The 18,384-nt window shown below is 37.6% G+C and overlaps 1 protein-coding gene across 1 annotated transcript in view; it reads right to left on the bottom strand.

Annotated features, from left to right (window-relative positions):
• Window positions 1-18,384, bottom strand: part of FARP2 (FERM, ARH/RhoGEF and pleckstrin domain protein 2) — a 92,971-nt gene that overhangs the window by 72,590 nt on the left and 1,997 nt on the right. Inside the window, exon 2 of the mRNA XM_056849619.1 lies at window positions 14,880-15,109. Coding sequence (XP_056705597.1) covers window positions 14,880-15,083 — 204 coding nt within the window. The 5' untranslated portion in view covers window positions 15,084-15,109. The remainder of the gene's footprint in view (window positions 1-14,879; window positions 15,110-18,384) is intronic.

Below are 18,384 nucleotides of genomic sequence, written 5' to 3'. Positions count from 1 at the left end.
ATTATACTTTTACTAAAGCCAAAACTGAGGTGTATGACAGTTTTATCTTTATAGAAGACAGCTCTCAAATTGACTATAACTTCATTACGCAACTTTGAAACGAAACTTGGCTTTTTGCTAGCCTTCTACCATCTGTGACGCAGTTTGAAAAAGTTTTCTGTCAGCGGCTGAAACATCAGTTTAAAACCTAAGACGGAAAAACTACTGGCATGAAATATTAACAGTAATGAAGTTAATGTGAGAATTCTCTCTAAGGTCAGTTTTTCAACTGATTTTTTTTTAATCGCTACTAATATTCCCAAATTAATGGGCTAAGCAAGAAACTTTACCCCCCCCCCCCCGTGGATTACAAATTTGTTTCTATTCAACCTCCTAGGATCAATGGGAGAGAAAAAGGAGACGCATTCCAGGGAATTCCTCAAAGACTCAAAACAGCTCCAGGTATAGCAAATCCCTCAGCAATGCAGAGCTTCTGCCTCTAACATAATAACACCAGCCAATTCACCCTCTTCAGGAATACCTGTTGCAGCAAGGATGACTCCTAAACCAAAGCCAGAAGTGACTCTCAATTCTTTGCATGAACTCTTAACTAAAACATACCAGGAGGTTACAGAAATGAAGCAGGAACTGAGTCAAAACACTGCTGCCATCTCTCAAAATTCAATGACCATCTCACAAAACACAGCTGCAATAACAGCTTTACAAGACTCAATTACGTCCTTGACTGTGCGTCAGAATAAAGTGGAGACCAAGCTTTTAAAAAATGAACAGAATAAGGATATTAAAAAGAGGGTGGACACTTTGGAAATGTCATTGGAAGCATCCCAGGAGAAAGATGAAAAAAGAGATGGCCAAATGGCAATGATTGAACTCAAGATTAAGGAAAATTCTATTCATATTCGTGGTTTGAAGGAGAAAATAGAAGGAAAAGACTTAAAAGGATATCTAAAAGTACTTTTGGCAGATTTTTTGCAAGAAGAGGAAGTTGTTGAAGGGATGATTATAATGGCCTACAGGATTAACTCTTCTTTTGCAACCAAAAACAAAGTACCAAGAGACTGTCTAGTGCAGCTTTTTTCCAGGAGCCATCGTGACCTTATTCTCAGCACCCACTATAAACTCCCACTTAGAATAGAGGGTACCCCTCTGAGATTGATGAAGGAAATTCCAGGAAGATTGCTTGGAAAAAGAAAACATTTTTCAGAGATTGTAGAATGATTGAGACTCAACGGGATTCAATTCAGATGGGAATTTCCTCAAGGCATCTCTTTTCTCTTCAAGGCTAAAAGATTTAAAATTACACATACCAGCAAGGCTGAACAATTCCTAAGAAGATATGATTCAGAGCTCTTTAAACCAGCTAAACAGCCTCCTGCCAAAGAACCTACTGAAGAGGAAAAGGCCTCAGAAGCTAGTGGTGGGGCTTTGCCAGATAATAGAGTTTCTTCATCATCTGCTTCCAATTATGTAATCTATTTGATTTCTATATTGGCCGTTCAGTAATGTCCTCATATACAATCGTCTATTTGGTTGTCTGAAATGTGTTTGCAATGAACAAACTGTTGTCTTCACAAAACTATGAGTCACTCTCCTACTTCATTTTGTGCTCCTAGCCCAAATTTGCCAACAATATTTGATTCTTTGTTCCCTACTTTTGCTTTCCAGTCACCTATGATTATTACTACATCTTGTTTAGGTGTGTCATCAATTTCTTCCTGGACACTTGCATAAAAGCTTCCAATTTCTTCCTCATCAGCATCTGTAGTGGAGGCATAAACTTGAATGACTGCTATGTTAATAGGCATTCCCTGAAGTTTGATTGATATTTCTCAGTCATTATAGCCCGTCTGCCAGTGTTACATCTCACCTCGCTATTAAAGCAACCCTGTTTCTTCTGTTTTTGTCATTCCCCGAGTATGAATGATTTTATTATTACGGCAATAGCCAGATAAGCTGCAAACCGTGTCAGGATTCCCTGAGTAAAACAATTTGTAATTTTCTGACTGAAAATGTTCTTATTCAGTTCACTTTAGTTCAATCACTTCCACGATTGAAATATTTAAATGTTAAGCGACAAATTACCTCAAACCAGCACTTAATTCATCAACAGGATCTAACTTAATAGTACTAAATAGGGCTAGTAAGATTCCAAGTGCTTAGAAATTTTAAGCAGGTGTAGAAGAATCCAAAATAAAATTCAGCCCTATATAGGGCTTGAGCCTACATAGCACACTTAGGCACCTGGTGAGATTATTTTGGTCAGCCTTGTTTCCTTAACTATCCCAAAGTTTTTTAAAGCACTTTAAAAACTGAACTACCACTGTAGCAGCTTCTAATCTATGATATTCTGTTGCTGATCTAAGAGTCACTGTTCTCACCCCCCCCCAAAAAAAAACCGTAGGTAGTTGGATCCAACATGAAATTGATGAACTAGAATTCATTAGTAAATTCTAAAATGACTAAACTGAGGCTATCATACTTTGGTCGCATCATGATAAAACAAGACTCGTTGGGAAAAACAATAATGCTAAGAAAAGCTGAAGGCAGTAGGAAAAGAGGAAGGTACAACATGAGACTGATTAACTTAATAAAGGATGCCTTTCATTTTGCAAGACCTAAGCAAGGCTGTTAAAGGTGGAAGCGACTTGATGGCACATAACACACACAATAAACTCAAGACTATTCCCCCACCCAGGTCTTAACAAAGAACTGGGATTCCTCGCTTAACTGCATATTCCACTTTTTACATATGTTAATTAGATCAGCTGTAACTCTGTAACCACCTAAAGTATCAGTTTATCTTGTTTCATCCTGTACTAGATTTTATGTTAATCCTACTTGCCTTGGGAGTGGCCCTCACCAACTGAGTGAAGTGATTATCTCCCTGCCCTGCTGGCCACCTTTCTGTTGTATCTCCAGTAGGTCAGCTCATTTATATAAACACTTCATACATCTGATGAAGTGAGCTCTGAAGCACAAAAACCTATGCGGAAATAAATTGTGCTAGTCTAAGGTGCTAGTGGACTGTTTTATTTCGCAAATATGCTTGCTGGGTCAGAATTGGTCAGCAATGCAAATTCGTTCCAGGACAACCAAAAGTAGGGTGCGGCTGATCCCAGGAGAGCTATGTCTCAAATTAAGCCCTGCCCATGGTTTGCAGAATAAGTCATGCAACATTAACATGCAGCTTCATGCTGTAAGAATTTAGCTTCTCTTGGCACAGAATTTTGATCTGAGAGAATGCACAAGGTAAAGCCTGTACTCAATAGTACATTCACAACCTTAAGCACTGGGGTGGATCCTGTGGTGGATTTTCACCAATGAAAGGGGCTGGATGAGCAATCTTTACCAATTCTCCCCTCCAACTGCAGACCTTCAACTCTCTTCTTATTCTGTTCCTAGGAGTCCCTCTACCCCAGCAGCAGCATTAGGGGGGCATTTGGGGCTGTATGGAGGAGGAGAATGAGAAAGTCTCACTGTACTGACAGAAAACATTTCTTCAGCAGAAGTGTTTGGCGGGTACCAATTCATTACCCTCTGCTCACCAGAAGCAAATACACAAAATGTATCCCTTTCCAGAGATATGTACATCCTTCTGCTGTTCCTGCAAGTTCTCTGGCTCACAGCTAAAGTCTACAAAGTGTTTATAAGGCTGTACCCAAATTAGATATTGGCAATGATACAGAGAACCACACAACTATTTTCATATGTCCAAGGAGAATGCATGGCTCCTTTTCTCAGCAGCACCATCCCATGGCTGTCTTCAACAGAGAATAATTTCAGAAACAGCAGCCTATGACTTAAGAGTTCAGCCATACAGAAGATAAAGTTAAGTTCCACATTTTGGGGTGAGCCTGATGTCGCTCTCTGAATTCCAATCCTTTGCTCCATAACTATAATATCATACCAATAATGACATTTTACAATTGATTTTACTATTCCAGGCTTTTCACAGAGGAGAATCACAGTTCACTGCCCACATACACAACTTTGTTCTTGAACCCAAAGCAAGTTAACATATCCCCACAGGATGCAGGGTGCAGAAGGTGGTACCAAACTATAGACTTTTTATTTTGCTAAAAAACACTACATTATGGCAAAAGCAATTTCTTGGAATGTAAATGGACTGAATGAGAAAACTAAAAGGGCCAGAATCTTCAAATATCTACAGAAATATAAATACTCCCTAATTTGCCTACAAGAAACCCATATAGCTTCAAAGCATAAAAAATACTTGGAGAAACAGGTGCTTGGACAAGCATTTATTGCTTCTGCTAAAACTAAAACAAAGGGAGTGGTAATCTATGCCCACCCCAGTCTCTGTCCAGAACTAGTATATAAAGACAATGAAGGAAGAATTGTAATTATCAGAACTAAAATATTGGGACAAAGGACAATAGTGGTTGGAATCTATGCACCCAATGAAGGGAAAAAATCCTTCTATGAAAAATTACATGACCTGATAGCCCAGTACGCAAAAGACCAAATTTTATTGATGGGCGACTTCAATGGAATTATTCTCCCATCCCTGGACAAAAAATCAAAAGCAAAAGATATCAATGATGGATGCTTGCCTAAAACTTTCTTTGCCATGGCTTCAGAATTAGAATTACAAGACATTTGGAGAACAATGAATACAACAGCTAAAGAATACACCTTTTATTCAGCAAGACATGATTCACACTCCAGAATCGATATGATATGGGCCAGTAAATCAATTTTCACGCAACTACGTAAAATTCATATTTTACCTAGAACTTTTTCTGATCACAATCCTGTTACCTTTGATTGGAACAATAAACAAGCATTTAGATGGCGAATGAACGATAAACTGTTAAAGGACAACAAGATACAAAAGGAATTACAGGTTTTAATGAAAGACTTTTTTGAAATTAACCTTAATGGGGAAACTTCTTTAAATACAGTTTGGGACGCATTCAAAGCTGTTCTGAGAGGTTTTATGATACAGAAACACTCGGCCTGGAAGAAGACTCAAATGCAATTTACAAACAACATACTTTGGAATTTACAAAAATTGGAGCAGAAATTGGTAATGGTAACACAGGAAGAGGAGAGAAGAGAAATTCAAATACAGATTTCTGCATCTAAACACCAATTAAATTTGGTAATAATGGAGGAAATGAATAAAAATCTGAAACTTGCTAAACAAAAGTATTTCGAATATGCAAATAAACCAGGAAAATTTTTAGCAACACAACTGAAGGACTCATTTCAAAAGAAGATTATAACAAAAATCCAAACTGCTAAAGGACCAGTCTATTCAACTTCAGAAATTCAGAAAGAATTTGTTTCATTTTACTCTAAGTTATATCAGAAAGAAAATACTCCAAAACAGAAAATAGATAAATTTCTAAACTCAATACAGATGAAAGCTTTGTCAATGACCCAGAGAGAATGTATTGAAGCTCCAGTAACAAGGGAAGAAATACAAGAAGCAATACTGAGACAAAAAACGGATAAAACACCTGGACCAGATGGAATTACTGCACTATTTTATAGAACATTTAGTGACAATTTGGTTGGATTTTTTGGTTCACTTTACAATGCAATTTTGGACGAGGGAACATCCCCGGAGACTTGGTCACACGCATTTATATCACTGATACCCAAAGAAGGAAGAGATCCAGAAAAAACATCTAATTACAGACCTATATCGCTCTTAAATGTGGATTACAAAATTTTTGCTTCGGTTTTGGCATGTAGGATAAAGCAATTTATTAAGGATCTTATACATGAGGACCAAGCAGGTTTTATACCAGGAAGGCAAATAAAAGACAATGTAAGAATTTTACTAGATTCACTGGAATATTATGACCAGAATATTCAACAAACTGCGGCTTTTGTATTTTTGGATGCAGAAAAAGCCTTTGATATGGTCTCTTGGAACTTCATGAAACGGATTTTGGATAAATTGAACTTTGGAGATCGTTTTCAGAAAGGTATATCGGCTATTTATACCTCCCAACAAGCTAAAATTTTGGTTAATGAATCAATGTCAGATAACTGCCAAATCACGAAAGGGACTAGACAGGGATGTCCCTTGTCTCCACTTTTATTTTTGTTGGTGTTGGAACCGCTATGTGTGAAACTAAGAAGTATGGAGGACATCCGCGGGCTAAGAATTAAAAAACATGAATTTAAGTTGAGAGCATTCGCGGATGACCTACTGCTAATTTTGGAAAACCCAACACAGTCAATGAATATACTTCAGGAGACTTTGGATGATTTTGGAAAAGTATCAGGCTTTAAAGTGAATCAAGAAAAAACAAAGATAATATTTAAAAATTTATCGGAAATACAACAACAGGAATTTATATCATATACTGGCTGGGAGAAAGCTAACAAAGTTAAATACCTGGGAATTTGGATTACTGCAAAGAATAAAGATCTGTTAACCAACAACTACCTCAAGTTATGGGGTAAGATTAAAACTGATATGATTATATGGTCAAACAAAAAATTGTCATTAATGGGACGTATCTCAACGATCCAAATGAATGTCTTACCGAGGATGCTCTTCTTATTCCAAAATTTACCAATAATATCACAAACTAAATATTTTGAAACTTGGAGGAAAGACATTTCAAACTTCATCTGGCAAGGAAAAAAACCAAGGACTGCTTATAAATACTTGGTGGATCTAAAAACTAGAGGAGGTTTAGCACTGCCTAATTTTCAACTCTATGCTGAAGCGGTAGCTTTAGTATGGCTAAAAGACTGGATGAATTTGTCAAATGTACGTTTGTTAGACTTGGAAGGTTATAATAACTTAAGTGGATGGCATGGTTATTTGTGGTATGATAAAATTAAATTACAAGCAACATTTCGTAATCATATAATCAGGTCCTCTCTACTTCGTATCTGGATGAGATATAAACACATTTTGGAACCAGAAACACCGATGTGGATATCGCCCCAAGAAATGCTAACTTTGCGCCCACTTAGACCAGACAAATTTATTACTTATCAAGATCTAATTAATTGGGAAGGAAAGAAATGCTCACTAAAAGACTTTCAACTTCTTAAGGATGATTTACAATGGCTTCAATATTACCAAATCAAATCAGTTTTTGTACAAGATGCAAAAAAAGGTTTCTCTAAAGAAAAATCTCCTTTTCAAAGGATTCTACTAGACAATAATACAAAGCTGATTTCTAAAATGTATAATCTCCTTTTAACAATATACTGTGAGCAGGACACGATTAAACCAACTATGATCGATTGGGCTCAAAATGTGGGACATGATATTGTTTTAAATAAATGGGAAAGATTATGGTCTAAAGATTTAAAAGGAATAAAAGCACAGTCAGTGCGAGAAAACATTTATAAAATGATGTATAGATGGTATCTAACACCCAAGAAAATTGCAAAGATTTATAAAACGATGTCCCCTACTTGTTGGAAATGTAACAAAGAAATTGGTTCCTTTTATCACATGTGGTGGACCTGTGACAAAGCCAAAGACTTCTGGGACATGATCTATAATGAATTGAGATTAATACTACAAAAGAATATACCCAAAACACCAGAAATGATGTTATTGAGTATGATTCCAGACGACTTAGCAACACAAAGAACTTTTTTGATTTATGCCACAACAGCTGCGAGACTGCTTTATGCAGCGAAATGGAAAGGGCTAGAAACTCCCGAGAAAAAAGACTGGATTGTTAAAATGTTTGAAGTGGCAGAAATGGCAAAACTCACAGCTATTCTAAATGAAGAAAATGACGTTCGGTTTTTGGGGGAATGGGGGGCGTGGATGCATTATTGTGAATATGAGTTAAAATTGGGAAGAATGGAAGAATATTTTCTAATCTGATCCAGAGGATTATTTTTGATTTTTTTTATATTGAATAAGCATAATTATATTTACTAACAGATTATGGTTTTTTATATATGGTATTGATATTTTATTAAGATTAGATTACCTATGACGGGATGAACTTTTTATTAAGAGGCAGATAGAGGTGAAGGGGAAGTCAAAAAATTTTCCATTTCTTTTTTTCTTTTTTCTTTTCTCTTTTTTATTATATGATATGGAATTATAACAACTTTAGGTTAGAATTGAAATTTGATATTGTTATAGATGTTGTTTAATGCAATGGAAAATTTCTATCATAAAACCCAATAAAATTTATATTAAAAAAAAAAAAACATATCCCCACAGGATGGCTGGATAAGCATGCAAATGTATTCACAACAGCCATTTTGGTCTCCCAGGCTATTCTAGAGACTCCCAGAGAATTATACAACATGCTCTATTACCTCAGTTTTTAAATTGTTCTCAAAACTCTCACATCGTAACTGTGTATAAAAAATTTCAAACACCCAAAGAAATTCCAGAATGTTATAACGCCTATGAAAAACTCAACGAGATTATAAAAATTAATTCTAAACTACTGTCAAACACATTTGTTAAATATAAGCACTACTTGAATTTTTCTACAAGTTTAAAGAAGTCTATAGGATCCATATATGAATTATTATTTTAGATGACATGCTGAAACCAAATTATCAGTTTTGCATTTTAATTCTGTTCATAAATCACATTCTTCTCCAGCACATAAAACTAGTTTCTACCAAAGTCTCTCCCACTGTCACAATGTCATGTCATTTTACTCTTGCTTTACAGTTCTATTCTAAGACACTGTAAAGGCCCCTGGCAGACTAAACAGGAGGATAAAATATTAAAAATAATAGAAAGGACAAAATAATCCTACTGATGCTCACGAAACACAGTAGGCATAGCGAGTGGGATTCTATTTTAGTACAATAACAGAAACATATAGTTGCACAGTATATTTAGCAACAAAGGGACTACTATTCAGGCAGCTCCACAATCAACTTATAAAAAGAGCACCCACCTATAAAAAGGTAAGTTTGCTTTTCACAAATTGGGAAGTTCAAGATTTCAGCAGAGAAAAATACAAACTATCTTGCATGCTTTAAAGCTTTATCAAAGTTTTCCTACCATGTTTCTACTTGGATTGATAGAAAGTGGGACAGCAAGACCCAGACTATTGTACATCATGTCATTTTAAGCTCATACGATGTGTCACAAAGGCACAGCAGGAGGAACTGATGGGGAAGGAGCAATACTGGGTTGGGGTGAGAAAGACTGGAGTATAGTGGAGCACAGATACACACAAGTGTAGCTTTGGGACTTTTTTCTAACCTGAAGCAACATCGCCAAATGGAGCTCTTTGTGGAGCGTGATTATGGCTTAAAAGCAATGTGAGCAACTCCATCCTGGGGCTTGCAGCAACTGTTTTTAGGGGACAGTTATATCCCAGAATTTAAAAATACACAGTCAGACCTGCTCTAGAATTTGCCTTCCTTACACCCACTTGAGTATGAATGTAACCTACTTTCTGCCTTTAAAAAGCAACCCTAAACTCTTAAAAGAACTTTGATGACCACAAATTAAGAGATGCTCATTTGCTACTTTCCCGTTCCTCCTTCCAGATCTTCTTCCTTCTCCTATCCAAGGCATGAAAAGTTAAAGATTTTTTTAAAAGGTGCTGAAATGCTTTTAAAAACTCCAGTGCCTGAGATGTGGAATGCCTCGAACATTTTCAGAATCACTGTATAGAGCTGTATTAATAGTATTGGTATGTTAAATTTTATTTTTATTTACAAAATTTATATCCCACCTTTCTGTCCTTACAAGGGCCGTCAATTACTTTTTAAAAGGCAAATTCAAGAATATGTCCATCAAATATTATCAGCCATGTTGGCTAAATGGAACTTTCATGTTCAGAGGAAACTGACCTCTGAATATCAGTTGATGCTGGCAGAGGAAGAATACTGGACAGCTACCATATTTGCATCCTGTCTATGGGTCTCCTGGAGGCATCTGGCTGGCCACTGCGTTTAACAGAATAGACTAGATGTGGATTAAAAGTCTGAGCCAGCAGAGATCTTCACATGCATTGTCTTGCTATAATCCTTACAACAACACTGTAAGGTAGGCTAATCTTGTCTCTAGGCTGCAAGGATTGCTTAAGTACATCTAGCAAGTTGACAACAGACTCAGATTGATGACTTCATTGTAGCAGCCTATTGCTTCAGTTAGCTGAAGTGACAAATTTGAATGTCACCTCTAAATTGGCAAAACTTTATCAAGGGGCTAATAGGGATTGAGAGGGAAGGCAGCATGGTACAGCCTGATTTCGTCAGATCTCAGAAGCTAAGCAGGGTCAGCCCTGGTTAATATTGGGATGGGGGACCACCAAGGAATACCAGGGCTGATATGCAGAGGAAGGCACTGGCAAACCACTTCTGTTCGTCTCTTGCCTTGAAAAGTCCATAAGGGGTTGCCATAAGTCGGTTGCAACTTGACGGCACTTTACACACACACAATGGGGATTGCTGAATATGTGGAACAGCTAATGCAAATTTTATACATTTATGGTGGGAATACAGCAGAGCAGTGGAATTCTGGTGTATGATTGCTATGGTTATCTCACAAGGTATAAAGAGTTACCATTATCCCCGAAGGTTTTCTTGTTGAATCGCTTGGATTTTCTTCTGAAAGAAGTTCATGAATTTGTGCTTAATGCAGTAACATCAGCAAGGTCAATACTTGCCCAAAATTGGAAGGAAAATATAATCCCAAAGGAGGAGGAGTGGCTGGAGAAGCTGTCAGAGTGTATTCGTCTGAGTAAAAAAAACACCTGTCTTTTACACGGCCAAAAGTCCAAAAAGTTTGTAAAATGGAATGTTTTTCTGTCTAGAATATAGTTAGTTTGCTAAATACTTCAACAACAAAATATACAAGCACAAATTCTGTTCTAGACTCTTGTTTTATTCAGTTTTTTAAAAATAAAGTTAAAAATTTAAAAAATACCCCCAATTTTTTTTGAATGGTATTCGAGTTTCAAATCATTGTTCGGCTTCTGAAGTGATAGGTGCTGGGCTCCCCAGAGGCATTTGGTTGGTGCTCCATATTGGACATCCCTGAATCCCGAGCTTGCTACTCATTCCAAAGAATTCTGTTTAGGGGTAAATCTAAAGTTCACTTTTGTTGTACTGGGTGGGGGGGAGCAGCTGCGTGGCTACAGAGGTGTGGAGCTAGTAAAGCATGGGAGGTAAAATGGTTTCTCTCAAAAGCAATTTCAAAGCAAAGTAAAGCCATTAACAAAATAATAGGTTAAACAGTATAGCAGACCAAATAACAGAGAGAATGGAAAGCCTAAATTGCTTTCTTTAAAAGAGCCTGTAATATCCACAGCCATGAATTACTAACTCTCTTCTAAGGGAAGACAAAAATAAGCTCACTGGCCATATTTAGAGTACTCAGAGTCATGACAAACATCTGGCACTGATTGTCTCTGGAATTTTGTCTATTTTCCCCTACTCAGGCAACAAGACACTGACTATGCTGACAGCATTTAGACTCTTGTAGTATAGGGTTTAATGGGATTTAAATCAGCCTATCCTTCCACATCCTGCATATTTAAGGCTGTTAATATTTTCACAAAATACAAAAAAGCCTTCATGATAAAACCAATGCCTGATGGAAGAATGAGCAAAAGAAGAATCAGAATATTTTTAAAAACTTGAATTTAGCCTGTTTCCTTCTTTGGGAGCAGTAAGAAATGCTGGCCTTTTGTCAAATGCTGACCAGAAAATTACTATATTCAGTATACTGATGTTGTTAAGTAGTAACTTTGCAGCACAGGCTCTCAAAGTAGTAACTTTGCAGCTGATGAAATTATTTTCAATCTTCTCTGTCCCAGCTGCCTTTCAAGCAGCAAGTCTCCATGATAACTGTACACTTATGTATTTATCTTTTCCATCTCCCTCCAGTCAGCAGCTGAGTTTTTCTGAATAACCCACAGGAAATCACAGGCTAGTGCAAAAACTTCTAGATTACTTCCTGAATGGCTCAATAAAGAACCTTCTAAGGTTCAAAATCAGTTCCTGCTTTTTTTACCTCAGAATGTGGTGAGTCATGGTCAAGCATATACAGATAAGACTTCAAGTGAAACAGACAGTAAAAACCAACATAAGACGACAACAACAAAGCATACATATTTGCAAATCAGGTCTATCGAAGTTGCATACAAACCATGCTGATGTAACAATAAGATCTGAATACTGCACCCTAAATTTAACCAAATGGGGATAACAGTCTCCAAAATGAAAGAAATACACAAAGCAATTTTATCTGAATAATGCAGCCTGCCCAGAAATGTTAACCGTGAATTTTAATTTCACATACTGAACAGATGAGCAAATTTAACTGAAATGCAATGCAGTTATTAAACAAACCCTAGTAATTAGAAAAAATAACCACAGACCACTCTAATATCCAGTAATTTTTCAAGAGGTAATAATGTTTTTCCTATGTCATTTGTGAGGGGTGGAGTATGTGGTATATAGTTGAAGCACCTGAATAGCTGATGGCATATCAGCTTGTACATGATCTCAAGTAGCCACCTCTAGAAAATTCTTTGTTCTCCTCTGCTTCTACTAGTCTTGTCAATAATGTAGATAGATTAATGTAGATTGAGTAATGTAGATTGATGTAGTTAGATTAATGTAGACCGATTAAATTCACCTTCTGAAAGCATTTTATGTAGATAACCTGTTTGTTTCTAACTGGGTTAGTAACAGTGACATGTTAAACACAAAGCCAAATAGTGAAGAGATGGGGGAAGGGGGGAAATTCACACAGAACACAAGAAGAGGTGTTTTTTTCTCTCTTTCTCAATCACATAACATCTTTAAAGTTACTGATCTGCATCAAATAGCAGAGGTGTTCTTTAGTATAGTATCTAACCCAAACTGCCTACATTGAATGACACATCTGAGAAGCTCTCATTGTGGGAAAACATGTTTATAAAGAGTCACATATTCAAGATAAAAATCTATACTTCGTTGCAAAACCAAACCTGAAGTTATGCTAGATCTTCTATCTTTAGTAACTTTACGTAGGTGCTGCTTAGGTAGGATATACAGAAGAATCTCACACAAGTTTGCAACAAAAGGAAATGTACATCCATTTGCAATGGAGAGTCACCCTAAATTTCTGAAGAAAAATGTTGCCTACAAACATCAGAAAACTGACCTATGTTTTGTCGAAGGCTTTCACGGTCAGAGTTCATTGGTTCTTGTAGGTTATCCGGGCTGTGTAACCGTGGTCTTGGAATTTTCTTTCCTGACGTTTTGCCAGCAACTGTGGCAGGCATCTTCAGAGTAGTAACACTGAAGGACAGTGTCTCTCAGTGTCAAGGGTGTAGGAAGAGTAATATATAGTCAGAGAGGGGTTGGGTTTGAGCTGAGTATTGTCCTGCAAAAGTATTGTCCTGTAAGTATCAAGATAATGTGCAGCATACAAACAAGGATAAAAGAACATGAAAGATACTGCAGACTTGGCCAACCTGAGAAATCAGCAGTGGCTGAACATGGACTGACACAAACAGGACACAGGGTCTTATTCCAAGACACTGAAAGACTGGACAATTCTACCAACTATTTTGTCAGATTGCACAGAGAAGCCATTGAAATTCATAAACATCAGCACAACTTTAACAGAAAAGAGGAGAGTTTAAGAATGAATAAGGCTTGGCTTCCTGCCCTGAAAAACCTCCAGACAAAGACAACATTCAACAATAGCCATACAGATTAGTTTTGGATTACACACATTAACAGATCACTTCAGGATACAATGGTTCCATATTAACATACCATACCCTCATTAGCACATTATCTTGATACTTACAGGACAATACTTTTGCAGGACAATACTCAGCTCAAACCCAACCCCTCTCTGACTATATATTACTCTTCCTACACCCTTGACACTGAGAGACACTGTCCTTCAGTGTTACTACTCTGAAGATGCCTGCCACAGTTGCTGGCGAAACGTCAGGAAAGAAAATTCCAAGACCACGGTTACACAGCCCGGATAACCTACAAGAACCAATGACCTATGTTTTTTTTACAGTACTAGTAAATATACAGGTGTCTGCACTGACCAAAAGGGCTTTTTATAAACTATATTTGGTCTGCAAGCTTCCCCTTATTTGGAGACTGTCAATGGGGCTATGTCTAATCCATACAACAGTAACCACAAGGCTTTTTTTTATATATATAAATTTTATTTATATAATTGAAGGGGTACAGGGAAAAAAAGGGAGGGATTAAACATTATAAGTATAAAAACCACAAGGCTTTACTACTGTAACCACAAGGCTTTACTACTGTAGCGTCCTCGTCAGAGGCTGACACTGAATATGTTTCTGAAAATGCAATTAAAGCAAAATGCAGCAGCCTGCTTTTTACATGGGTGGGCTGCAGGGATCATATCACACCTATTTTGCAGTCTTTGCGGTGGCTACCTGCTGGTTTCCAAGCTCAGTTCAAAGGGCTGGTGCTAACCTTTAAAGTGTTACCTTTAAAGTGACACACATACCTGAAGGACCATCTCTCCCAATATGAACCCATGCAGCAAATTTGTTCAGCAGCATCTGTAGGTTATTCCAAGCCCCGTAAAGATGTGTTTCATTTCTGCCTGCTGTCTCTGTAGCAATCCTATGGAACAGCCTTCCAGAATAAATTAGGGAAGTCCCATCTCCCCTGCAAATTTGCAAGGGCTATAAGACATAACTTGAGGGAAACTTATGCAGCCTCTTGATGTTTATGGGCAGGAGTCTCTTATGCATATTACTGATAAGGTTTCTGCTGGCAGTTTTAATATTCTGATATTTTAAACTTTTGTGACATATATAGCTTTTAATCTCATGGCCACCTTGGGCTCCAAGTTGCCCAAGAGAGATGCAGACTTATAAATATTTTAAATAAAAATATATCTAAAACTTTACCGACTGCAGCATAAGTGTTTTCCTTACCTCAATATCAAATACCTCCACTGTGTTATCCAAAAGCTTTATCTTGAGCTGTACAGACCGATCATGACTTTTAGCAGGCATTGAAGATATGGCTGTGGAGAAGTTTTGTCCTGGCTCCAGTGTGCTTACTCCAGTGTTTTTCTGAACTCCCAAACGAGAACCTGGAGTCTGCAATACTCTGTATGTGCCTTCTATTTCTCCCATGTTCCACCATCAAGTAATATCCAAAACTGAGATAAAAGAAATAGAGAATTCTATAATTACTTTGGAAGTGCTTTAAAAGATTGTATATTTCAAAAATGAGCATACAATGTGTTTGTCTAAAAGTCTAATGCCGATGCCTAGTACTTGGAAATATTCTTCTAGTCATTAACAAAGCAGTGCTATGACCCTGTTCACTCACAGGATGAGTAGAGCGTAATTTTTGTTTGAAACACTAATTCAGCAGTTAGTTTGTTAAGATGGTTTGTAACACAACATCTCTTCTAACCATTGAGATACAAAAAGGAAAAGTGGTATGCCTGTTCAGGGCCCAGTTCAAATCCTAGTTTGGCCCCATAGGATGTTTGGGGTGGGGGTACAGAAAGATGCAATGAAATCTCTCTCTCTGGAAGATTGAGAGTTGACACGCATGTTCAGCTCAAAACCCAGCCTGATTCTCACCAATTTTCCCTGCATCAGTTTTCAGGGAGCCAGGACTGATACAAAACAGATTGCATAAAGCAACACATGGAGTGAGATCTCTCAATCATTGTATTGTACTAATTTCATGATTGAAATATCCCCCCAGAAAGCAAGAGTCTTGGGTTTCTGACTTTCCTTCCCCCTACCACTTTCTGAGCGGAGAAAAAAAAAAGAGAGCTTTATTGAGTTTATTTGAACACAAGAGCTCTTCAGCCCTCCAGTTTGTTCCTGGATTGAAAGGGGGAGCAGACTCAAGGTTCAAGCAACAGGTCGGTATGCATCGCAGAAGGAATGTCTAGAAAGCAGACATCTGCAAGAATTAATGAGGGAAAGATGGGATCAAATGTTTAATAAATTTTCTACAGTGTTTAATTTTATTAATGAAACTGTACAACAACCCTAAGTCAGCACATCTAATTCAAAATTGAAACACATACTTTTACAGTGCATCACATTCTGCTGTAGGTTACTATTTTAACAAGTCACTAAAAGCGTGTCAATATGGCAAGTCATGAATAGTGCTGAACCTCCTACATAATACTCCACTAATCCCCACTTCCTGGATTTAAGCCAATCAATGCCAGTAGCACTGCAAACAGCCAGCACCCTGTTAAATTGTTTTGTATGGTGACAGGCCTTCCAGACTACCTATATAGAGTCACATACATACTCTGACCACGCTGACAAGTTTGCCACATACTTCACAGATCCATCAACTTAATCTGAAGACCAAAACTTGACACTACCTTTGCTGTAGCAGTCAAGTCAGGAACACCACTTTCAAAAAGGTATAATATTTATAGGGCATAATATAACATGATAAATATAGCATAAGAAATAAAAAAAGAATTGTATAAATGGAACTTCTGTTTTGTCCTTTCATAATCTCTACATTAATCTGAAAATGGCTTCTGGTTGTTGCCCACCACATCTGAACTGCAAGGACATTTATACTAAAAAGGAATTCTCAGTTGGTGTTTCCCTGTTCCCTTCTTCCAGAAATCCTTACATTCCAAGTTGCCTTGAACCAAGAGGAAAGGCAGCATATAAATGATTTAATAAATAAATATTAATAATAAAAGACTACTGTCAGAAAAAAATACAAGATCTATTTATCCAGACAAGGTAAATGTAGCTAGGAATGGAAAAGGGGCTTTAGAACTTTTTTCAAATAAACATATTGGAAGGAAAGCTTCATTTAGATGTAATAGACAAACCATAACCCTGACATGGATGGCCCAGACTATCCTCATTTCCTCAGATGTCAGAAGCTAAACAAGGCTGTGCTTGGTTAGTAATTAAATGGAAGACATCAAGGAATACCAGGGCTGCTATGCAATGGCAAACCACCTCTGAATGTCTCTTGTCTTGAAAACACTACAGCAAGGGTGTCAAACATAAGGTCCATGGGCCGGATCCAGCCCCTTGAGAGCGAGCCAGCTACCCGCCCCCAACTCTCTATCTGGACTGGTGATGAATGGCCCAGCCCGACCAAGTGACATTTATGTTATATCCAGCCCTCAAAACAATTGAATTTGACACCCCTGCCCTACAGGGTTGCCATAAGTCAGCTGCGACTTGATGGCACTTTAAACACACACATACAAACCATAATGAGTGGCATACATGAGCCAACACCCTCAGGCTTATGCACTCCTTCCCCTCATGTCACACACTTGAGGACTTCCTCGTTTAGGAAGTCTTCAGTCTACCCACACTTTGTTGCAAAGTATGAATGAATAGAATCTCAGTTTGCAGACAAGAAAAAAAATGCTATTTGCTAAAGCGACCAAGTTTGGCCATCATAACAAATTGCTTTTAGATTAAAGACCAGAACTTGGCTTCGCATGCAAGGGAAAGAGGGAGGAAATGCACAAGCTTGAGGAATACAGGCTCACATCACATATAAACTTCAGTTAGTTTGTGACATCTGAATGCAGCTTGCGTAAACATAATTAACTGCCACCTGCCCTTATGCCTTCTGGAAAAAGGCAGAACAAGATTCCAAATCATTAACTAAAACAGATTTAATGTCTTCTAAGTAAATAAACTACCATAAACAAACTGTAACAAATGCATGTAAATTCTGTACTTGTAGGCCACCTGACTTCAGCAAAGCAAATATAACTCTTGTAGACCATGTCATCGAAGTGTTGAACATAAGGATTGCATCTGCTGATACACGAAACCCCATCCAGGGTCACAAATCACACGCAACAAAGAACAAGCACAGCTAGATTAGAAATAATATTTTAATATACAGTATAAATAACTAATTGTTGGTTGTAAAAGGCTTCTGTCATTAATAAGTGTTAGAATCCAATCACAGCCTATGGGATAGGGCAAGATGAAAATCCAAAATTACATCAGTAGAGTCTGCAATATATAGCTACTTCTCCATAGTACATTCAATATCTCACCACAAATGAGGCAAAAGGAAATAGATATTTCTTACAGCTTACTCAACAGTTAAGTCCCACTGGGTTCATCAGGGATCACTCTTAAGTGTGCATAGGATTTCAGCGTTATAGTGCAAACCCTTCTGTCAGTGACTTCAGTGGCTGACAATGGGCCAGTCACACTCTCTTAGCCTGACCTACAACACATAGTGGCTCTGAAGATAAAATGAAAGAGCACTGCCCTCAGCTCCTTGGAAGAAGGGCAGGATAAAAATTTCTTCATAGCCCAGAAATTGCACTTGTCACCTGAGATGCCAGAAGAAACCTAGAATTGTAAGAAGAATTAATGAAATCTGCTGCAAGAACGAAGGAGACCATTCTATTGCAATGTGCTGTACATGGGGGGTCTGGAAACAGGAAAT

The sequence above is a fragment of the Euleptes europaea genome, chromosome 5, assembly GCF_029931775.1.
Source record: "Euleptes europaea isolate rEulEur1 chromosome 5, rEulEur1.hap1, whole genome shotgun sequence".
In the NCBI taxonomy this organism is placed as follows: Eukaryota; Metazoa; Chordata; class Lepidosauria; order Squamata; family Sphaerodactylidae; genus Euleptes; species Euleptes europaea.
This window is presented reverse-complemented; position numbering and strand designations above follow the sequence as displayed.